The sequence below is a fragment of the Pongo abelii genome, chromosome 7, assembly GCF_028885655.2.
Source record: "Pongo abelii isolate AG06213 chromosome 7, NHGRI_mPonAbe1-v2.0_pri, whole genome shotgun sequence".
NCBI lineage: Eukaryota > Metazoa > Chordata > Mammalia > Primates > Hominidae > Pongo > Pongo abelii.
Genome location: NC_071992.2, coordinates 9,946,381 through 9,971,931, shown reverse-complemented (window position 1 = coordinate 9,971,931; position 25,551 = coordinate 9,946,381). Strand labels below are relative to the sequence as shown.

The window sequence follows — 25,551 nt, the reverse complement described above, 5'->3', positions numbered from 1 at the left end:
ATTGTCTCTGTGTCTTTTTCTTTTCCAAGTCTCTCTTTCCACCTAACGAGAAACAACCACAGGTTTGGAGGGGCAACCCACCCCTTCATCTTCATTCCCCATCCCACGCGTTTTCTTCCTAGCATCTGCTAACCACCTTTATACTTTCCACCTTCCTGAGATTCCTTTTGTGTGTAGGTGTGTGATGGAGTCTCTTTCTGTTGCCCAGGTTGGAGTATACAGGCACAATCCAGGCTCACTGCGACCTCCACCTCCCGAGTTCAAGTGCTTCTTGGGCCTCTTCACCATGTTGGCCAGGCGGGTCTCGAACTCCTGGCCTCAAGTGATCCGTGCGACTCGGTCTCCCAAATTGCTGGGATTACAGGTCTGAGCCACCACATCTGGCCAAGATTTCCTTTTTTGGTCCTACGCAGAAGTGAGGACATGAAATATTTGTCATTCTGTGCTTGGCTTATTTCACTTCATATACACACCTGCAATCTCATCCATTTTGTCTGCAGTGGAGAGGATTTTATTCCTTTTTAGGTTGAATAATACTTTATTGTGCGTGTATACCACAGTTTCTAAATTGAAACAAATTTGTAAAAAGCAAATAGTTTTAAAATGTCTCGGAAAGTGAACCTTCAGGGATACTCTGCCCATTTTATTCTTTTCTATTTCCCATCTTATGTATATGCAAGTGTATAACAAAGCAGAAATCGATGTGTGTCTAAATCTACAACTTTAACAAATGTAAAATGAAAATGCTAAGTGGCGGCTGGGCGCGGTCACTCACGCGTGTAATCCCACCACTTTGGGAGGCTGAAGCGGGTGGATCACCTGAGGTCGGGAGTTCAAGACCAGCCTGACCAATATGGAGAAACACTATCTCTACTAAAAATACAAAAAATCAATAAATAAGTAAAAATTAGCCGGGCATCGTAGCACATGCCTGTAATCCCAGCTACTTGGAAGGCTGAGACAGAAGAATCGCTTGAATACAGGAGGCAGAGGTTTCAGTGAGCCAAGATCATGCCATTGCACTCTAGCCTGGGCAACAAGAGTGAAACTCTGCCTCAAAAAGAAAAAAAAAAAAAAAAAGAAAAAGAAAAAAATAAAAAATGCTAAATTGTAAGAAACAGCAGCATAATAAACATTTGAATGGTGTTGATGGACAATGCATTTAAAGATAATATATGAAGAAATCATATTACAATTAACTTCTGTTCTTAATCATTGGAGCTTGATGCCTCTAAAAACTTCGTCATTGCAACCACCTCTGGTGCTTCAAAAAAAAAAAAAAAAAAAAAATCCACATACTCACACAGGTACAGGGAAATCAGAATCTCAGGTAATGAGACCCAGGCCTCATCATTTGTAAGCTCCCCAGGTCATTTGACTCAAAGCCAAGATTGAGGACCGGTTACATGGATCTCTACACATAACCTGCCTAAATAGATTCTCTAGATGCAGTTTATAAAGAAATTCCACATGAACTCTGGAAGAGGGTATGAATTTGATGTACAGTATGTCCTCACTTAACATCTTTGAAAGTCTCTTGGAAACTTCACCTTTAAGCAAAATTAGGTATAGTGAAACCACTTATTCCTCACCAACATTATAACTACACAACTTTGAACGCACCAATGGTTTTGGAGGACCTGCTGTACATTGCTTCCATAAAGTCAATTTTCAGAGAATTCAAAAATGAAGTGAGGACATCATGTATATAAAAAGATGGTTTTGATTCCACCTGGAGGACAGGGTTATTGCTCAGAAACTAAAGGAGGCCGCCTAGGTATAGAAGATTCAGTCATGAAGTTTCTGCTAAACAAAGGATCCCAGAATACTCACACATTCCAGTTAAAGGTATAACGAAGAAAACAATATTCACATAGGAAATGCGGAAAGGAATAAAAGCCATCAAGCCATAAAAATAATGTGACTAAGTTGCAGGATTTGCAGATGTAGAGATTTAATGTGGCTGCCCTTTCTTACCCACACAAGAAAAAGGATGGAACAGATCATGAGATTCGACTGTTCTGCTGCTCAGCCTCCACAGGGCACTTTGAATGTCCCTGTTTCTCAGGCAGTAGATGAGAGGGTTCAGCATGGGGGTGACCACAGTGTACATCCCTGATGCCACCCCACCACTCCTGGGGGGTGGTGACACAGCTGAAGTCAGGTACATGCCAATGCCTGTTCCATAAAATAAGCAGACAACTGCCAGGTGAGAGCCACAGATGGAAAAGGCTTCAGACTTCCCATCTGACGATGAAATTCTTAGAATGGAGAGGACAATGTTAGAGTAAGACAAAAGGATCCCTGAAATTGGAAGAAAACCAAACATAGTACTATCTAAATATATAAATATGCTATTGATGACGCTGTCAGAACAGGCAAGGTTGAGAAGCTGAGATGGCTCACAGACAAAATGAGAGATTTCCACATTCTTCAAGAAGGCGAATTGTAACACAATCCAACTGTGCAGCTGGGAATCCAACAGGCTAAGGAAAAAGGACACCAAAACTAAGAAGACACAGAAGTGAGGATTCACGATGACTGGGTAGTGCAGAGGGCGACAGATGGCCACAAATCCATCATAGGCCATCAGAGTCAGGAGCATGTCTTCTATACATGTGAAAAGGACCAAGAAAGACATCCGTGTCAGGCAGCCCGCATAAGAGATGACTCTGCTATGCGACTGCATGTCCACAATCATCTTGGAAACCATGGCCGAGGTGAACCCGATGTCAACCCAGCACAGGTTGGAGAGGAAGAAGTACACGGGGGTGTGGAAGTGGGAGTCAGAGCTGACAGCCAGGATGATGAGCAGGTTCCTCAGCACCGTGACCAGGTACATGGACAGGGACAGCCCAGGGAGGACGCGCTGCAGTTCTGGATCCTCTGAGAGTCCCAGGAGGAGGAATTCTCAGACACCTGTGAGATTCCGTGGCTCTGTGTGACTTGGACAACTTGGGGAGAAAAGAGGATTGGAAAAATGAAAGATAAAAACCAGCCCTTAATGCCGTGTGTATATTTTGGATGCAAGAAATTCACAAGGAACATTTTCACACTTGAGGACCATACACCGTCAGCAATATTTCTCAGTTGTGACAAACCCAAAAATCTCAGAATTATTACATGATTTACTTTTTTGCTATTCAACTCCTTCTGTACATACTACTTTAGAGAAAATCCACTGAAGAATGTTAGAAGACCAAAACCTAATATATAAGAAATCCGTGATCTCAGTAAAATACGGCCTACTCTTTTCAGAAAAAATAAAATGCAATGAAGATGCTCTTCTCTCTTTAAGAAAAAGATCTCAGTCTAATTGAAAGAAATTAAGAAGAAGTGAAATACACTCTGTTGTATTCTGACACCTTGCGACAAATTCCTTTGATGTAGAATATGTATAAGGTTGATACAAGAGCTTGGACCGCATTCTCTAAAACGAAATCAAACCTTAGAGTTCTTCATTGGAAGACCTTTTCACATGCCAGTTACTTTTCATATTTATTATCATCCTTAGGCTTTCTGACATCTTTTCTTCATAAAAGTACATGCACACTCAAATATGGGAGCTGATTTTCCAAATTAATTGAATATATAACTCTTGGCCGAGCTCCGTAGCTCACACCTGTAATCCCAGCACTTTGGGCGGCCGAGGCCGACGGATCACCTGAGGTCAGGAGTTCCAGACCAGCCTGGCCAACGTGGTGAAACCCCGTCTCTAGTGAAAATAAAAAAAAAAAAAAATTGGCCAGGCATGGTGACAGGTAACCCTAGCTACTCGGGAGGCTGAAGCAGGAGAATCCCTTAGAACCTGGAAGGCAGAGATTGGACACCCTGTGATATTATTTTGGATATCCTAGGGAGATATTGCTCCTGACATCAGAGTGGGTGTACACCCTGTGATAGTGTTTGTAATATCCTAGAAAGATGTTGCTCCTAATATCACAGTGGCTGCACACCCTGTGACATGAATTGTAATATCCTACAGAGATATCATTCCTAATAATACAGTGGGTGTACACCCTATGATATTATTCATAATATATTACGGAGATACGACTCCTGATATCACAGTGAGTGTACACCCTGTTTGTACACCCTGTGATATTATTTGTAACAACTTAGAAAAATATTACAGCTAATATCAAAGTGGGTGTACACCCTGTGATGTTCTTTGTTATCTACTCGGTAGATATTACTCCTAATACCACAGTGATTTTACACCATGTGTGTACACACTATGAAGTTATTCGTAATACCCTAGTAAGATATTACTCCTAATATCACAGTGGGTGTACACCCTGTGATATTATTTGTAATCACCTAGGGATATACGACTCCTAATATTCCCGTGGGTGTACACTCTGTGATGTTCTTTGTAATGTCCTAGGAAGATATTACTCCTAATATCCAAGTGGATGTACACCAGGTGTGTACACTCTGTGATCTAATTTGTAACATCCCAGAGAGATATTGCTCCTCATATCACAGTGGGTGTACACTCTGTGATATTATTCATACTATCCTAGAGAGTTATTGCTCCCAGTAACACAGTGGGTGTACACCCGGTGATGACATGATTCTTAACATCCTAGAGAGATATTACCTCTAATTTCACAGTTCCTGTACACCCTGTGGTATTATTCATAATATCCTAGGGAGATATTATTCCTAACATCACAGTGCGTGTACACCATGGGTGGACACCCTGTGATGTTTCTGGTCATATCCTAGGGGGATATTACCCTTAATGTCACAGTGGGTTTACACCACGTGTGTACACACTGAGATGTTACTCGTAATATCCTAGGGAGAAATTATGCCTAAAGTTACACTGGGGGTACACCATGTGTTTATGTTCTCTGATGTTATTCATAATATTTTAGAAAGTTATTAGTCCTAGTGCCACAGTGGGTGTCTACCATGTGTGTACACTCTGTGATGTTATTGGTATTATCCTAGGGAGATAGTTCTCATAAGATCACCGTGGTTGTACATCATGTCTGTATTCCCCATGGTGTTATTAGTTATGTCCTGGGTTGATATTACTCCTAATATCACCGTGGGTGCACACCATGGAAGTACATTCTGTGATGTTACTCGTAATATCCTAGGGAGATATCACTCCGTGTCATAGTGGGTGTACGGCCTTGTGATATTATTGGTAGTATCCTTGGGAGGTATTACCCCTGTTATCACAGTGGGTGTTCACCCTGTGATACTGTTTGTAATATCCTAGGGAGATATTACTGTATACCCTGTGATATTATTTGTGACCTTTTAGGGAGCTATTTCTCCTAAAGTCAGAGTGGGTGTACACCCTGTAATATTCTTCCTAATATCACAGTGGGTGTACACCATGAGTGATATTTTTTCTAATATCCATCGGGGAAGAGGATGATATTGCTTCCAATATCACAGAAGGTGTACACCCCCCTGTGATATTGTTCCGAATATCCAGGGAAGGAGAGGATGACATGATTCCCAATATCACTGGGAGTGTACCACCTCCCGCCAGGATATTGTTCTTAATAACCAGAGGTGGAGAGAATGATGTTACTCCCAATATCACAGGGGTGTACACCACCCCTGTTTGTAAACACCCCCTGTGATATTGTTCCAAATGGCCTGTGAAAGTGTAAATATGACTCCCATTATCGCACGGGGTGTTCAGCCCTGATGATATTGTTTTCTAACATCCAGGGAAGGAGAGTATATTACTCCCAATATCCCAGGGGTTGTACACCCTTTTGTGTTTTTGTGCCCAATATCCAGGAAAATAGAGGATGATATTACTCCCAATATCGAAGTAATTGTACAGCATCCCTGTGATATTCTTCCTCATATCCAGAAAGGAAAAGAATGAGATTACTCCCAACAGCGTAGGAAACGTACACCCGCGCTGTGGTATCTTTCCCAGTATCCAGGTGGGGAGAGGATCATGTTACTTCCAATGTCGCAGGGTGTGTACACCCCATCTGTAATCTTGTTGCTAACATCCAGGTTTGGAGAGGACGACATTACTCCCAATATCGCAGGGGGAGTACACTCCCCCGTGACCTTGTTAGTCATTTCCTGGTTGGAGAGGATGATATTACTCCCAATATCGCAGGGGGTGTACACACCCCTGTGAAAATCTTCCTAATATCCACAGCGAGAGAGGATGATATTACTCCCAATATCACAGGGGGTGTACACAACCCTGTGATATTGTTCCTAATATCCAGAACAAAAGAGGATGATGGGACTCTCAATATCGCAGTGGGTGTACACCCCTCCTGTCCTATTTTTCTGAATACCCTGAGAGGGAGAGGATGAAGTTACGTTGAATATGACAGGGAATGTACACCCACCCCCTCTGATACCCTTCCTAATGTCCAGGGGAAGAGAGGAAAATTTTACTCCCAATATCGCAGAGGCATTACACCCCACCTGTGATGTTGTTCCCAATATGCAAGGGGGGAGAGGATGATACTACTCCCAATATCGCAGGGCTGTTCACATCCCCAGTGACATCTTTCCTAATATCTAGGGGAGAGACAATTATATGACAGCAAAGGTCGCAGGGTCCGTACATCCCTTCCTGATATTGTTCCTAATATCCAGGGGGGAAGAGGATGATATCAAATATGAAAGTGGGTGTACACCCCCCACCCCCACGATATTGTTCTTAATATTCTTGAGGGGAGACAATGATATTACCCCAAATATTGCAGGGGTCGTTGACACCCTCCTGTGATATTGTTTCTGATATCCGGTGGGGAGAAAATCATATTACTTCCAATATGGTAGGTGGTGTATACCCCACCTGAAATATGGCACCGAATATCCAAAGAGGGAGAGGACGGTATTAATACCAATATCGAAGTGTGTGTACACGCCCCTTGTGATATGGTTTTTAATATCCAGTGGGCGGGAGGATGATATTAGTCCCAACATCCCAGAGGGTGTACACTACCCCTGTGATATTGTCAGTAACTTCCAGAGGGGAGAGGATGATATCACTCCCAATAACTCAGAGGTTGTACATTCCCCGTGATATAGTTCGTCATGTCCAGGGAGGCACAGGATGACATTCCATTGAATTTCGCGACAGGCGTACACGCACACTGTCATATTGTTCCTAATATCCAAGAAGGGAGAGGAAGATATTACTCCCAATAAAGCAGTGAGTATACATTACCCCTGTGTTATTGTCTCTAATATCCGGGGACGGGGGAGGGGGGGAGAGGATAACATTCCCTCAAATTTAGTAGGTGGTTTGACGGCCCTTGTGGTGTTGTTTTAAATATCCAGCGGGGAAGACAATAGTACTATTTTTGATAGTCCTATTCATCCGCTCCACCTTTCCGGAACTCTGAAGCTGGGAGTCGGCATGCAGTTTCCGTGTGATCCCCAATACCTTTGCCGTCTTCTGTACCAGGACAGCCAAAAACGCAGGCCCGTTACTGAGCCGATCCGTAAGGGCAGTCCAAATCCAGGAATCAGATCTCGAAGAAGCACAGGGGTTACTTCACCAGCTTTCTCAGTTCGTGTTGGATAGGCCTCCACCCACCCAGATTAGGTACGCCCAAGAACTAGTAAATACTTGTTACCTCCACACTTTGGCATCTCTGTGAAGTCTACCTGGAGATCTTCAAAGGGGGCTGATTCATAAGCTTCTATGCTGAGCGGAACGGCTGGACCTTGCCTCGCATCATGCTGTCGGCAGGTAACACACCGCTGCCTCACCGTTTTGGCAAGGGCTGACAAAGCCGAGATGTAGAAATACCGGCCTAACAACTTTTCCAGTGACTCCTGAACTCCATGGGTGGTTTTCTGCACAGCCAGTACAACTGCAGCTCCTAGCAACTGTGGCAAAGCTACTCTCCCATCTGGTAACCGAATCCATCCTTCCTCCATCACTTGTCCTTCCCACTACCTGGAGAAAGTCCCTTTCTTCTTTAGAAGAAGTAGGTACAAGATCAGTTGCTTGAGGGAGCACTGATGCCCAGAAGGGGGCAGATGCTGCTTTTCGAGCCTCTGAGTTAGCTTGGGAATTCCCCAAACCCAGCAAGGTGGAAGCTCACTGGTGTCCTCTGCAATGCATAACTGCCACCTTGTGGGGTTTCCATACTGCTTCTAATCATTGCAAGATTTCTTGTTGATATTTTCTGTCTTTTCCCGAAGAGTTCAATAGGCCATTTTCTTTCTATCACGTTCCATGCACTTGAAGGGTTAAAAAGACATACCGAGAATCAGTGTAAATGTTGACAGTCTCACCTTCACTGAGTTCTAAGGCCTGAATTAAAGCAATGAGTTCAGCTTTCTGGGCTGAAGTGGCCTGGGGCAATGATCTGGCTTCAAGAACAGTGCCCAGGGTTACCACTGCATACCCTGCACCTCTTTCTCCTTGGGGGTAGAAGAAGCTGCTCCCATCCTCGTATAGTTCCCAGTCTACGGATGGCCGAAGCTGGTCCCAGAGGTCAGGTCTGCTAGAGTCAACTGACTCCATCACTTCTACACGATCATGCTCAACAGGGCTCTCTGATACTGGGTGGGAGCAAGGTGGCAGGGTTTAGGGTGTTACAGACTTCAATGATCTTACGGGGATTTTCACAGAGCAAAGTTCGGTACTTGGTGAGTCTGGCATTCCTTAGCCAATGATATCCTTTAGCATTCATTAAAGTCACCACAGCATGGGGGGCCTTTATGTTCAGGTTTTGCGCGAGAGTCAGCTTATTTGTTTCTTGTACTAGCAGGGCAGTTGCTGCCAAGGCCCTCAAACAGGGGGGCCATCCTTTAGAAGACCCATCTAGTTGTTTAGAGAGGTAGGCCACCGGCCTCAGCGAGGGCCCCACAGTTTGGGTGAAAAGTCCAGCTGCCATCTATTCTCTCTCTGAAGCATACAATGGAAAAGGCTTTGTCAGATCGGGTAGCCCCAGGGCTGGGGCTGCCAGAAGTTTTCCTTTAACTCATGAAAGACTTGCTGTTGTTGGGATCCCCATTCCAAAGGTTTCCGGTCCCCGCCCCCTTTGTGACCTCATACAAAGGCTTGGCTAATACTGCAAAGTTTGGGATCCACTGTCTACAAAAGCCCACAGCTCCTAAGAATTCTCTCACTTGCCTTCTGCCCTTAGGCTCCGGTAGGTTGCAAATGACCTGCTTTCTTTCTGATCCCGGGCTGCGTTCCGACCCCTGTCGGATAGTAAATCCCAAGTAAGGTACCTGCTGTCGGCTGATCTGACCTTTCTTCTTGGACACCTTATAGCCACAGCACTCCAGGTGCTGGTGTGGGGCATCTGTTCCCTTGGTGCACCGGACTGCCGTGGGGTGGCCCAGCAGAAGGTCATCAACGTACTGGAGCAACACGCAGCCTAGGTCTCTGGTGGGAAACTTCTGGAGGTCTCGAGCCAACGCCTCCCCAAAGATGGTGGGGGAGTTCTTGAACCCTTGGGGAAGCCCGGTCCAAGTGTACTGAGTAGTGACACCTGACTCCAGATCTTCCCACTGAAAGGCAAACAGCTTCTGCCACTCAGGGGCTAATATGATAGGAAAGAAAGCATCTTTGAGGTCCAAGCAGGTGAACCAGCTGTCCTCAGCTGGCAGCCACCCCAGCAATGTGGATGGGTTAGGTACTGTTGGATGTCAAGTCAGTGTAGATTGATTCAGGAAGCACAAATCCTGTAATGGCCAGTAGTCCTTGGTCCGCGGCTTGGGAACAGGCAGGAGAGGAGTGTTCCATGGAGACTGACAAGGAACAATAATTTCAACAGTTCTTAGGTGCTTGAGACGGACCTGGATACCTTGAAGAGCTTCTCTGGGGACCGGGTCCTGTTTTTGCCTAACCGGCTGGGCCCCAGTCTTAACTGGCCAATCCCGGAGGGTTTTCTTCCGCCCGTACTCTTGGCCACCGCTTAGCCGGAGCAGGTCTTCTCTCTTGGCCCAGTTCAGATAAGAAAAGTCTCCATTCCTCCTCTCGGGGGACAGTAAGGGTCATAATGACTCCCGTTCCGGGTAACTTCGGCAGCAAAGAGCCGTGCTCTGTCAAAGAGATAGTGGCTCTCAGCTTGCTGAGCAAGTCCCTCCTCAAAAAGGGCAAGGGACAGTCAGGCATGTACCAAAACTGATGAATGACTTTATGTCCTCCTACAGTACAAGTCCGAGGCAAGCAGAAAGCTTGCTTTGCTGAAACCCCCGTGGTTCCGATGATGTCAACAGTCTTTTTGGATAAGGGGGCAACCGGGACGGTTACTACCGAAATTTCATCACCGCTATCTACAAGAAAATCAATGTCTCTACACCCAACTGTCATTCTGACCAGAGGCTCTTTGGGGACGCTTGAGCCCGGTCTCCCTCAGTCCAAAAACCCTTCTGCCAGGTTGAGCAGGACCCCTTCCTCCTTGTCCAGGGCCTTCTGCTCTGAGTCATCTTGTTTTCTTTTGAGCTGAGGGCATTTGTTCTTCCACTGTCCTATTTCTTTACAATAAGCAGACTGATTACGCTGCAAACTCTGACAGCCAAGCTGAGTTTCTTTCCCAGGGACCCCTTCCCTTGCCTCTTTGGGGGGGCCCCTCTGATTGCTGCAGCTAACAAACAGGTCGGTGTTTCGCCGGGCCTGACCTCCATTCTCTTTGCCATTTTCCTTATGTCTTACTGCATCACTGTTTACAAACACCTGACTAGCTATTTCTAGTAATTTTGATGTATTCATCCCTGCAAGCCCAGCCTGTTTCTGCGGTTTTCTTCTCATGTCTACTGCTCTTTGACTGACTAAAGCCACGTCAATCATGCGCTGATTTCAGGGCTATCGGGATCAAAGGGAGTATACATACCATAGGCCTCACACAGTCTCTGGTAGAATTGTGCTGGACTTTCTTCTTTTCCCTGAATGACCCCAGAGACCTTGTTAGCGTTTGTGGCCTTCTGAGCTCCCCTCATTAATCCTTCCAGGAGAGCTTCCCATTCTCGGTTTAGCCTTTGCATATCCTCTCTTTCATGTGGGTCCAACTGGGGGTCGGTTCCTGGTAACTGGGTCCTTACATATTCTTGGGGGTTTTGGTAATCAGCTGGTGCATGTTCCTCTAGCCACTTAGTTGCTGCTTGGAGGACTCTCCGCCTTTCTTCGCTGTTAAAGAGGAACATGAGCAACTGGTGGCAAAAGGCCCAGGTGTGGTTCTGGGTCTGGATAACTGTTTGGAGCAAATCAATTAGGGCTGGTGGCTCTTCGGTATAGGGCGGTCTATTGTTTTTCCAGTTGAGAAGGTCGACGGAGGTGAAGGGCAGGTACCCTTCACGAGGAGGGTACCATCCTGTTAAGCAGGCCTCTCCACCACGTGATCATCCTCATCTATCCCAGTATACCGCTGCTCTCTCAGGGGCATTTGTATCCCCGCTTTGGGTCGTAAATTAGCTGCCGAGGGAGGGGTGGAATGGCGCAATGTGACTTACCGCAATTAAAAATCACAATTATTAATTGACACTAACAATTATCAATATTAATAACTGATAATATAATTTCAAAAATCAAAACTGATAATAACGATAATTAATATTAAATAGTTATACTAACGATAACAATAAACGATTAATATTAACGATTAATGACGCCTGATATTAATAACTGACATTGATCTTATCCATTAGAAAGCAGTAATATTCGCTCCTAATAATTAATGTTAATATTTATAATCTGAATACTTTTTATTAGCAATTACTTCTTAATATTAATATTAATATCGATCATTCATATTCATGTTAATAATAAAATGTACACCGAGGGTATACACCCGTCTGTGAAACAGTTCATAATCTCCAGAGGGGGAGATAATATAACTCACAATACGGTAAACAGGCTGTGAGTCCACCGCGGATCCTAAAAACCAGGGGGTGGAGGAGGGGCTGGCTGTTACTCCCCGCATCGCAGGGGGGTGCGCACCCCCCTGCGATGGGGGTCCTAAGAGCCGGGGAGGGGAGGAGGGGCTGGCTCTTACTCCCCGCATCGCGGGGGGTGCCCCACCCCCCTGCGATGGGGGTCCTAAGAGCCGGGTGGGGAGGAGGGGCTGGCTCTTACACCCCGCATCGCGGGGGGTGCCCCACCCCCTTGCGATGTCTGTCCTAAGAGCCCGGGGTGGGAGGAGGGGCTGGCTCTTACAGGGGTGTACACCCTGTGATATTATTCACAGTATACAAGAGGAATATTAGCACTGAAGTCACAATGTGTGTGCACCTTGTGATATTATTCATAATATCCCACGGGGATGTATCTCCTATTATAACAGGGAGTGTGTTCGCTGCAATATTATTCATTGTCTCCTAGACGGAGGTTACACCTAATGTCACAGGTTGTGTACATCTTGTTATCTTATTCGTCATATCCTAAAAAGATATTACTCCTCATGTCTCAGGGCTCTATACCCTGTGATATTATTCGTAATATCCTAGCGTGATGTTACTTTTAAAGTCACAGACTGTGTACACCTTTTGAAATTTTTTGTCACAGTTTCGTGGGATATTACCCCGAATGTCACACGGCGTGCCCACCGAATGATATTACTTTTAATATTCTATAGAAATGTTACTCATAAATCTCAGGTGTTCTACACCCTTTCATGTTGTTGGTCGTCTTCTAGGGGAATGTTACAGAAATTAATGTAACACGGGGTCTACACCTTGTGCTATTACTTGTAATATCCTAGCGAGATGTTACTACTAATGTCACAATACATGTACACCCTCTGATGTTATTCGTTATATCCTCACGGATTATTACTCCTATGTCACACGCAGTGTACTCCCTGTGATAATATTCGGAACATCTTAGGGGGATTTTACTTTTAGTGTCACAGGGCGTGTACACGTTGTGATATTACTTGTGATGTTCTAGAAAGATGTTACTCCTAATGTCACAGGGCGTGTACACCCTGTGATATTACACAGCCTATCCCCCTGTGATAGTATTCCTAATATGTTAGTGGGATGATACTCCTAAAATCACAGGAGGTGTACGCCCTGTGATATTATTCGGAATATTCCAGTGTGGATGTTACTCCTAATGTCACAGGTGTGTATACCCTGTGATATTATTCACAGTATACTAGCAGGATATTACTACTAATGTCACCATGTGTGTACACCTTCTGATATTATTCGTAATACCCTGGAAGTGTGTTACCCCTAACGTCACAGGGGTATACACCATGTGTTATTATCAGGAATATTCTAGGGGTGATTTTACTTTTAAAATCACAGGGGATGTCAACCCTGGGATCTTATTCGTAATATTCTAGGAAGATGTTACTTGTAATGTCACATGGAGTGTACACCCTGGGATATTATTTCGAATATCCTAAAGGGATATTATCTTAATGTCATAGGGTGAGTACACCCCTTGATATTATTCATAATATCCAAAGGAGATATCACTTTAAAAATCACAGTGGGTGTGCACACATGGTGTACACCCTGTGATATTATTCACAATATCTGAGGGAGGTATAACTTTTAATATCACAGTGGGTGTACACACTGTGATATTTTTCATCATATCCCAGAAGTATATTATTCCTATTGTCACAGGGGTTTAACATCCTGTGAAATTATTTGTAGTTATCCAGGGGGATGATTATCCTAAAGTCGCAGGGTGTGTACACCCTGTGATATTCTTCGTAATATTCTAGGGAGATGTTACTCCTACTATCGCAAATGTGTACACGCTGTGATATTATTCACAGTATACTAGCTGGATATTTTTCCTAATGTCACAATGCGTGTACACCTTGTGATGTTATTGGTAATATCCTAAGAGGATGTGACTCCTAATGTCACATGGGTGCGCTTTCTATGCTATGATTCTTCGTTTTCCAGGGAGATGTTACTCCCACCATACACATTGTGTACACTTTTCTATTATTCATCATATCCTAGAGTGATGTTACTCCTCATGTCACGGGGGTGTGCATCCTGTGATGTTATTCTTCACATTCTAGGAGGAGATTAACTCCTAATATCACAGAGGGTGTACAACCTGTGAAGTTATTCATAATAGTTTCGGGGGATGTTACTCCTAATGTCACACGTGGTGTACAAACAGTGATATTATTTGTAAAGTTTTTTGGATATGTCACTCCTAATATCACAGGGGCTGTACACCCTGTCATATTATCAGTAATATCCTAAAGAAATGTTACCACTAATGTCACAGGCGGTGTACATCGTGTGGTATTATTCCCAATATTGTAGGGTGATGTTACTCCTAATGTCACAGAAGGTGTTCACACTCCGAAAATTTTCATAATACCCTCAAGGGATGTTACCACTGATGTCACAATGCAGGTACACCGTCTGATATTATTTCTTATATCCTCGGGCGATGTTACTTCTAATGTCACAGGGATGTACATTTTGCGATATTATTCGTAATATTTTAGAAAGATGTTACCCGTAATGTCACAGAGGGCGTACACCCTATGAAGTTATTCATAATAATTTTGGGGGCCGTTACTCCTAATGTCACCTGTGGTGTGCAAACAGTGATATTCTTCCTAATATTTTATGGAAATGTTACTGCTAACATACCAGGGGCTCTATACCTTGGAATATTATTCATAATATCCTAACGAAATGCTACCTCTAATGTCACAGGGGCTGGACACTGTATGATATGATTCCCAGTATCGTAGGGGGATGTTACTCTTAATATCACAGGGGGTGTTCACACTCTGATAATATTCATATCCTAAATGGATGTTACTGCTAATGTCACAACACGTGTACATCCTCTGTATTTGTTCGTTATATCCTCGGGGGAGGTTACTCCTACTGTCACAAGGGGTGTACTCCCTGTGATATTATTCCTAATATCCTAGGTGGATGTTACTCCTCGTGTCACAGGGGCTGTGCGTTTTGTGATATTATTCACGATATCCTAGAAAGGTGTTACCCCTCAGTTCACAGGGTATGTACACCCTGTGATATTATTCGTACTATCCTAGGGGACGTTACTCCAAATGTCACAGAAGGTGTACACTCTGTGATATTAGTCATAATGTGTCAGGGAAATGAACTCCTAATGTCACAGGGCATGTGCACCCTGTGTGCACAGCCCCTGTGATATTATTTGTAATATTCTCGAGGGATGTTAATCCTAATATCCCATATGCTGTTAACCATGTGTGAACACCTTTGTGGTATTATTCCTAACATACTAGAAGGATGTAACTCCTAACATCCCATGGAGTAACCGCCATGTGTGTACACATTCTGTGATATTATTCACAACATCGTAGGGAGATGCTACTCCTAATTTTACAAGTTGCGTACGTTATGTGTGTACACCCCCTCTGATGTTATTCGTAATATTCCAGCTGAATGTTGCTGCTACTGTCACAGGGAGAGTACACCATGTGTGCGCAACCCTGGTAATATTATTTCTAATATCTTGGGGGGATGTTGCTCCTAATGTCACCTGGAGTGTACACCGTGTGTGTACACCTTCTGTGATATTATTCGTAAATCCCAGAAAAAGATTACGCCTAATGTAACAGGATGTGTACACCGTATGCGTCAACTGCCTTTGATATTATTCGTAATATACTAGGGGGGTTGACTTTTCATGTCACAAAGGGTGTACAAAACGTCACAGGGTGTGTATGCCTTATCATATTATTACTGATAACCAGAAGGATGTTACTCCTAACGTCACAGGGGGTGGACACCCTTCGATAATACTTGTACTCGTATAGGGAGATATTACTGTAAATCTCACAACGGATTATTTTTAATGTCTCAGGGATTTTACAGAGTTATAGCTCTCTGTGTTATATTAGACAGTTACATTTCTCTAAGACAGTACAAATAATACCACAGTGGGTGTACCTCATGTGTGTACACCCTGTGATATTATTTGTAATATCCATGGTAAACATGACATCTAATATCACAGAGAGTGTACTCCCTTTGATATTTCTCATACTATCATAGGGAGATATTGCTTCTAACATCATAGTGGGTGCAGGCCATGCGTGCACATTCTGTGATACGATACCTTGTATCCCATTGACTGATCTCTCCGAATATCACAGTGTGTGTACACCTTGTGATATTATTCATAATATCCTAGATGGATGTTACTCCTAATATGACAGAGGGTGTACACCCAGTAATATTCTTCGTAATATCCTTGGGAGGTGTTACTCCTAATGTCACATGGGGTGTACACCCGTGATATTATTCATAGTATTCTACGGAGATGTTACTTCTAAGGTCACAGGGGGCATACACCCTGTGATGTTGTTCGTAATATCCTAAGAAGATGTTACTTTTAATGTCACATGTGGTGTACACCCTGTGATATTACTTGGAATATCTTATGGGGATGCTACTCCTAATGTCACAGGCTGTGTACACCCTGTGATATTGTTTGGAATATCCACAGAGATGTTGCTTTTGATATCACAGACTGGGTCCACCCTTTGATATTTTTTGTTGTATCTTAGGGAGATATTACTTCAAATATCACAGTAGGTGTACACACTGGGTTATTCATAATACCCTAGGGAGATATATCTTTTAATATCACAGAAGGTGTCACACTATTTGTGTACACCTACTGTGATATTCCTCCTAGTATCCTAAAAATAAATAGGACTCCCAATATCACAGTTGGTGTACACACTGTGATATTATTCGTAACATTCCAGTGGGATGTTACTCCTCAGGTCCCAGGGGGACGCATCCCCTGCTATCATGGGTGAGATGTCTATGAAAAGGACAACCAGTTGGGGAGGAAAGCAAAATTTGGAATAAGATTTCTGAGACCCCCACCACAACCAAGAACAGAAACTCCACATTCTGCTGAGCTGACAGTGTGCACATTGGTCCCCTCCCATCTGCCCACCGCACTCTTCTGTTTGTCCTGAGGATGAGGAAACAAAACAAGGCTCCCGACCATCCCTCAGCACTCACTGAACTGCCCTTCCCCTCTGCTGGTCCATGACCATGGAGAACAAGTCGACTGTCCTCGCTGGATGCTGGATGCTGGGTGCAGGATGGAGGCTCAGACTCCATCCTCAAGACTGTCAGGAAGACAGGGTGAGACATGAGCCTCCGGATACAGGTGACAGGTGTGGAGCCCACAGGACTGCAACCTCACAGTGCAGGGCTGGAGGCACAGACTGAGTATTTACTATTCTATGGCCTGGGGGGCTCAAGGCAGAGAGCTCCTCATTAGCCAGAGTCGCCCAAGTTCCCCAACTTCTAAGGATTTCCTCATAATAATGCAAGAAGAAGAGAAAAGGCAGTGTCTGTAGAAGATTTGGGGCTCTTCCTCTAATCAGGAGAAAGCTTGTGTGCATTATTCGCTTCTTGCTTTTCTTTTTCAAGATCCAACTGCTTTAATGTTCATCTTTGATTAGGGGAAAATAGACCACTTATTAATAATACAAAGGATAAATATATATTCTTTCATATAGAATGGCCAGTATAAACATTTACAATTTCCACTCTTTTTCAGTTTACAGTTTAATGACATTAAGTACATTCACATTGTTTAGCAACCATCACCGCCATCGTCTCCCGAACAGTTTTATCTTTCAAAATGGAAATTGCACCCATTAACCAAACTCTCCATTCCTCTCTCTCGCCCACCCCTGGGGGTCACCATTCTATTTTGCAACTCTATGAGTTCAACTCCTCTAGACACTTGATATAAGTGGAATGATCCCGTGTTTAATTTTTATTTTAATTTTTATTTTTGATTTTTTATTATTTTTTGGAGACAGAGTCTTTCTCTGTCACCCAGGCTGGAGTGCAGTGGCGTGATCTCGGCTCACTGCAACCTCCACATCGTGGGTCCAAGCGATTCTTGTGTCTCAGTCTCCCGAGTAGCTGGGATTACAGGCGTGCGCCACCACACCCAGCTAATTCTTGTATTTTTAATAGAGATGAGCTTTCACCCTATTGGCCAGGCTGGTCTCGAACTCCTGACCTTAAGTGATCCGCCTGCCTCAGCCTCCCAAACTGCTGGGGTTACAGGTGCGAGCCACTGAGCATGGTCATCTTTATCCTTTTGGGATTCATTTATTTCACTGACGATAATGTCTTCAAGGTTTATCCATGTTGCAGCCTGTGTCAGAAGTGCCTGTCTGGTTTTGTTGCTTTTTTGTTTTGTTTTATTTTGTTTTGTGTTTACGTGGACGCTCACTCTGTCGCACAGGCTGGAGTGCAGTGGCACAGTCTGGGCTCACTGCAACCTCCGCCTCCCGGGTTCAAGCGATTCTTGTGCCTCAGCCTCCCGAGTAGCTGGGATTATAGGCACACGCCACCACGCTCGTCTAATATTTTGCATTTTCAGTAAAGACAGGGTTTCACCAAAATAGCCAGGCTGGTCTTGAATTCCTGACCTCAGGTGATCCGCCCACCTCGGTCTTCCAAGATGCTGGGATTACAGGCATGAGCCACCGCACCGGCCAGAAGTGCCTGCCTTTTGAAGGCTGAATAGTCTTCCACTGTGTGAATGAACTGCAGTGTGCTTTTCCATTCATCTGTCCACGAACCCTTGGGTTGCTTCCACATTTTGGCTCTTGTGAATAATGCTGCTATGAATATGGGTTTACAAATATCTCTTCCACTCCTGGCTTCTAATTCTTTCTGGTAGGTACCCACACGTGTAATTGCGGGAACATCTGATAATTCTGTTTCTGATTTTTCCAGTACACGCTATACTATTTTCCCTGGTCCTTCACGGTTTTACATTCCCTCCAATCATATTCGAGCATTCCTACTTCCCTCTAGTTTCACCAATGCTTGCTTGTTTATCATATCCATCCTAATGCGTGGTATCACATTATTGGTTTGATTTGTGCTTCCCTAGGATTAGTGATTTTGAACATTATTTTAGATGCTTATTGGCCGTTGCTATATCTTCTTTAGGGACACGTCTACTTGAATCTTCTGACCATTTTGAATGGGATGCTTTGGGTTTCTTGTTGTTTATTTCTAGCTGTTCTTTATATATGATGGATATCAGCCTCTTTTCAGATATATGATTGCAAATATTTTTCCTAATCCATGGGTTATCTTTTCACTCAGTTCACAGTGTTTTTTGATGCACAAAAGTGTCTGTCATTTAGATGTAATCCAAGGAATCTAATTTTCTTTTGTTGCCTATGCTTTTGGTGTCATATCCCAGAAAGCACTGCTCAATCTGATGTCATGAAAGTGTGGCCAATGTTTTCTTTTAGGCATATTATACTTACAGCACTTGGGGTTAGGTCTTTGTTCCAGTTTGTGTGAATTTTTGTACCTGGTGTGACATAGGGTCCACCTTCATTCTTCTGCATGTGGAAATCAAGTTTCTCCAACATCATTTCTTGAAAAGGCTGCTTTTCCACCAATGAACTTTCTTAGCACTCATGTTGAAAATCATTTGAACATATAGGTGAGAAGTTACTTCTGGGCTCAAAGACAAACAAACAACAACAGACAACAGATAAAGATACAGCATGGGCCTAGCGAGTTTGCTCACGCCTGTAATCCCAACACTTTGGTAGGCCGAGGCAGGCGGATCACCTGAGGTCAGGAGTTCAAGACCAGCCTGACCGACAGGGAGAAACCCTCGTCTCTACTAAAAATACAACATTAGCTGGGCGTGCTGGCTCCTGCCTGTAATCCCAGTGACTCGGGAGATGGAGGCAGGAGAATCGCTTGAACCCAGGAGGCAGAGGTTGTGGTGAGCCAAGATTGCACCATTACACTCCAGCCTGTGCAAGAAGAGCAAAACTCCATCTCAAAACAAAAAACCAAAAACAAAAAAACAGCATGATTTCAAGAGCAGAAAGAGAATAGCTTAAAAACCAGCATAATGAGAAAGTGAGGAAGCTTCTTACCAAAGCATCTGGAAATATGCAAGAAATTCTTGTGAACTAAAATTTTCATAGTGTACTATCAAACACTGGAACTCACTTATTCCGTCTTTCTGTATTTTGGGGCCCAATTATCCACTTCACTACATTCCCCATCCCACGCCTTTTCTTCCTAGGTTCTGCTAACCACCTTTATACTTTCCACCTTCCTGATATTCCTTTTGTGTGTAGGTGTGTGATGGAGTCTCTTTCTGTTGCCCAGGTTGGAGCATACAAGCACAATGCGGGCTCACTGCAACCTCCACCTCCCGAGTTCAAGTACTTCTTGGGCCTCAGCCTTCCGAGTAGCTGAGACTACAGGCACGAGTCACCACGCCCGGCTAATGTTTTGTGTTTTTAGTAGAGATGGGGTTTCACCATGTTGGCCAGGCCGGTCTCAAGCTCCTGGCTTCAAGTGATCTGTGCGACTCGGCCTCCCAAATTGCTGGGATTACAGGTCTGAGCCACCACATCTGACCAAGATTTCCTTTTTTCTTCCTACATAGAAGTGAGGACATGTAATATTTCTCATTCTGTGCCTGGCTTATTTCACTTCATATACAGACCTGCGATCTCATCCATTTTTTCTACTGTGGAGAGGATTTCGCTGCTTTTGAGGCTGAATAATCCTTCGCTGTGTGTGTATACCACAGTTTCTTAATTGAAACTTATATCAAATAATGTCTGGGAAAGTGAAACTTTAGAGATACTGTGCCCATTTTATTCTTTTCTATTTCCCATTTTATGTATATGCAAGTGTATCATAAAGCAGCAATCAATGGGTATATAAATCCATAACTTCAACAAATGTAAAATGAAAATACTAAGTGGTGGCTGGGCGCGGTCCCTCACGCCTGTAATCCCAGCATTTTAGGAGGCCGAAGCGGGCAGATCACCTGAGGTCGGGAGTTCAAGACCAGGCTGACTAATATGAAGAAATATTGTCTCTACCAAAAATACAAAAAAAAAAAAAAAAAATAGCCGGGCGTGGTAGTGCATGCCAGTAATCCCAGCTACTCAGAAGGCTGAGACAGGAGAATCACTTGAATGCGGGAGGCAAAGGTTGCAGTGAGCCAAGATCGTGCCATTGCACTCCAGCCTGGGCAACAAGAGTGAAACTCTGACTCAAAAAAATATAAAATAAAAAAAAAGAAAATGCTAAATGGTAAGAAAAAACAGCATAATAAAAATTTGTATGGTGTTGAAGGACAACGCATTTGAAGATAATATTTGAAGAAATCATATTAGAATTAAGTTCTTTTCTTACTTATTGGAGCTTGATACCTCTAAAAACTTCATCAATGGAATCACCTGTGGTGCTTTAAAAGGAAAAAAAAAAATCCACATACCTCCACAGGTGCAAGTAAATCAGAATCTCATGTAATGAGACCCAGGCCTCATCATTTGTAAGCTTCCCTGGTGATTTGATTCAAAGACAAGCTTGAGTACCGGTGACATGGATCTCTAAGCATAACCTGCCTAAATAAATTCTCTAGAAGCAGTTTATAGAGAAATTCCACATGAACTCTGGAAGAGGATATGAATTTGGTGTATAGTATATCCTCACTTATCATCTTTGATAGTCTCTTGGAAACTTCACCTTTAAGCAAAATTATATATAGTGAAACCACTTATTCCTCATCAACATCATAACAACTTTGAACACAACAATGGTGTTGGAGGACATGCTGTATATTGCTTCCATAAAGTCGATGTTCAGGGAATTCCAAAATGAAGTAAGGACATCCTGTATATAAAAAGATGGTTGTGATTCCACCTGGAGGACAGGGTTACTGGTCAGAAACTAAAGGAGGCTGCCTAGGTATAGAGGATTCAGTCATGAGGTTTATGCTAAACAAAGGATCCCAGAATACTCACACATTCCAGTTAAAGGCATGATGAAGAAAGCAATATTCACATAGGAAATGTGGAAAGGAATAAAAGCCATCAAGCAACAACAATAATGTGACTAAGGGGCAGGATTTGCAGATGTAGAGATTTAATGTGGCTGCCCTTTCTTACCCACACAAGAAAAAGGATGGAACAGATCATGAGATTCGACTGTTCTGCTGCACAGCCTCCACAAGGCACTTTGAATGTCCCTATTTCTCAGGCAGTAGATGAGAGGGTTCAGCATGGGGGTGACCACAGTGTACATCCCTGATGCCACCACACCACTCCTGGGGGGTGGTGACACAGCTGAAGTCAGGTACATGCCAATGCCTGTTCCATAAAATAAGCAGACAACTGCCAGGTGAGAGCCACAGATGGAGAAGGCTTTAGACTTCCCATCTGACGATGAAACTCTTAGAATGGAGGGGACAATGTTAGAGTAAGACAAAAGGATCCCTGAAATGGGAAGAAAACCAAACATAGCACTATTTAATATATGAATATGCTATTGATGACGCTGTCAGAACAGGCAAGGTTGAGAAGTTGAGATGGGTGACAGACAAAATTGGAGATTTCCACATTCTTGAAGAGAGTGAATCGTAACACAATCCATCCGACAGGCTAAGGTAAAAGGACACCAAAACGAAGAAGACACCGAGGTGAGGATTCATGATGACTGGATGCTGGGGGTGACAGATGGCCACAAATCAGTCATAGGCCATCAGAGTCAGGATCATGTCTTCTATACATGTGAAAAGGACCAAGAAAGACATCCGTGTCAGGCAGCCCGCATAAGAGACGACTCTGCTATGCCACTGCATGTCCACAATCATCTTGGGAACCGTGGCTGAGGTGAAAGCGATGTCAGCCCAGCACAGGTTGGAGAGGAAGAAGCACATTGGTCTGTGGAGGTGGGAGTCAGAGCTGACAGCCAGGATGATGAGCAGGTTCCTCAGCACCGTGACCAGGTACATGGACAGGGACAGCCCAGGGAGGACGGGCTGCAGTTCTGGATCCCCTGAGAGTCCCAGGAGGAGGAATTCTCAGACACCTGTGAGATTCCGTGGCTCTGTGTGACTTGGACACCTTGAGAAGAAAAGAGGACTGGAAAAATAGAAGATAAAAACCAGCCCTTAATGCCGTGTGTATATTTTGGGTGCAAGCAATTCACAAGGAACATTTTCACACTTGAGGACCATACACCGTCAGCAATAGTTCTCAGCTGTGACAAACCCAAAAATCTCAGAATTAGTACATGATTTCCTTTTTTGCTATTCAACTCTTTCTGTAGATACTACTTTAGAGAAAATCCACTGAAGAATGTTAGAAGACCAAAACCTAATATATAAGAAATCCGTGATCTCAGTAAAATACGGCCTACTCTTTTCAGAAACAATAACATGCAATAAAAACATGCTTCTCTCTTTAAGAAAAAGATCTCAGTCTAATTGAAAGAAATTAAGAAGCAGTGAAATACCCTTTATTTTATTCTGACACCGTGCTACAAATTCCTTTGATGTAGAATATTTAAAAGGACGACACAAGAGTTAGGACCGCATTATCTAAAAATGAAATCGAACCTTATAGCTCTTAATCAGAAGACCTCTTAGCATGCCAGTTACTTTTCATATTTATTGCCATCCTTAGGTTTTCTGACATCATTTCTTCATAAAAGACCATGCATAGTCAAATGTGGGAGCTGTGTCTCCAAATTAATTGAATATATAACTCTTGGCCAAGCGCCATGGCTCACACCTGTAATCCCAGCACTTTGGGAGGCCGAGGCTGATGGATCACCTGAGGTCAGGAGTTCAAGAGCAGCCTGGCCAACATGGTGAAACCCCGTCTCTAGTGAAAACAAAGAAAAAAACAATTAGCCAGGCATGGTGGTGGGTAAACCTAGCTACTCGAGAGACTGAAACAGGAGAATCCCTTAGAACCTGGAAGACAGGGATTGTACACCCTGTGATACTAGTTTTGATATCCTAGGGAGATATTGCTCCTGACATCAGGGTGGGCGAACACCCTGTGATATTATTTGCAATATCCTAAAAAGATATTGCTCCTAACATCACAGTGGGTGTACACCCTGTGATATTAATTGTAATATCCTACAGAGATATTACTCCTAATAATACAGTGGGTTTACACCCTGTGATATTGTTCAAAATGTATTATGGAGATACGACTCCTACTATCACAGTGAGTGTACACCATGTTTGTACACCCTGTGATATTATTTGTAACAACTTAAAAAGTCTTACAGCTAATATCAAAGTGGGTGTACACCCTGTGATGTTGTTATATACTGGGTAGATATTACTCCTAATATCACAGTAAGTGTTCACCACGTGTGTACACACTGTGAAAATATTTGTAATACCCTAGGAAGATATTACTCCTAATATCGCAGTGGGTGCACACCCTCTGATATTATTTGTAATAACCTAGGGAGATGCGACTCTTAATATTACAGTGGGTGTACACTCTGTGATGTTCTTTGTAATGTCCTAGGAAGATATTACTCCTAATATCCAAGTGGATGTACACCATGTGTGTACACTCTGTGATCTAATTTGTAATATCCCATAGAGATATTGCTCCTAATATCACACTGGGTGTGCACTCTGTGATATTATTTGTACTATCCTAGAGAGATACTGCTCCCAGTATGACAGTGGGTGTACACCCTGTGATAACCTGATTCTTAACATCCTAGAGAGATACTACCTCTAATATCACAGTTTCTGTACACCCTGTGGTGTTATTCGTATTATCCTAGGGAGATATTATTCCTAACATCACAGTGCGTGTACACCACGGGTGGACACCTTGTGATTTTATTTGTAACATCCTAGGGGGATATTACACTTAAGGTCACAGTGGGTGTTCACCATGTGTTTACACACTGAGATGTTACTCGTAACATGCTAGGGAGAAATTACACGTAATATTACAGTGGGTGTACCCCATGTGTTTCTGTGATGCTATTCGTAATATCTTAGAAAGTTATCAGTCCTAGTGCCACAGTGGTTGTCTACCATGTGTGTACACTCTGTGATGTTATTCGTATTATCCTAGGGAGATAGTTCTCATCACATCACCGTGGGTGTACATCATGTATGTACTGCCTGTGGTGTTATTGGTTATGTCCTGGGTTGATATTACTCCTAATTTCACCGTGGGTACACACCATGGGTGTACATTCTGTGATGTTATTCATAATATCTTAGGGAGGTATCACTCCTTATGTCATATTGGGTGTACAGCCTTGTGATATTATTGGTAGTATCCTTGGGACATATTATTCCTGTTATCAGAGTGGGTGTACACCCTGTGATAATATTTGCATTATCCTAGGGAGATATTACTGTATACCCTGTGATATTATTTGTGACCATTTAGGGAGCTATTTCTCCTAAAGTGAGAGTGGGTATACACCCTGTAATATTCTTCCTAATAGCACAGTCGGTGTACACCATGAGTGATATTTTTCCTAATATCCAGTGGGGGAGAGGATGATATTGCTTCCAATATCACAGAAGGGGTACACCCCCCTGTGATATTGTTCCGAATATCCAGGGAAGGAGAGGGTGACATGATTCCCAATATCACTGGGGGTGTACCACCTCCCGCCGGGATATTGTTCTTAATATGTGGAGGTGGAGAGAATAATGTTACTCCCAATATCACAGGGGGTGTACACCACCCCTGTTCGTAAACACCCCCTGTGATATTGTTCCAAATGGCCTGTGAAAGTGTAAATATGTCTCCCATTATC

The 25,551-nt window shown here is 43.4% G+C and overlaps 1 protein-coding gene and 1 pseudogene across 1 annotated transcript; both read right to left on the bottom strand.

Moving 5' to 3' along the window:
* Positions 1–1,954: 1,954 nt before the first annotated feature.
* On the bottom strand, positions 1,955–6,051 carry LOC129047586 (olfactory receptor 7E24-like). Its single transcript, XM_063726403.1, has 2 exons — positions 5,895–6,051; positions 1,955–2,886 (listed from the first exon to the last, which is right to left on the bottom strand). Exons 1-2 carry the CDS (start codon positions 6,016–6,018, stop codon positions 1,955–1,957), a joined length of 1,056 nt encoding a protein of 351 aa, XP_063582473.1. The 5' UTR covers positions 6,019–6,051.
* Positions 6,052–21,369: 15,318 nt separating this feature from the next.
* On the bottom strand, positions 21,370–23,432 carry LOC134761838 (olfactory receptor 7E24-like; annotated as a pseudogene).
* Positions 23,433–25,551: the final 2,119 nt, after the last annotated feature.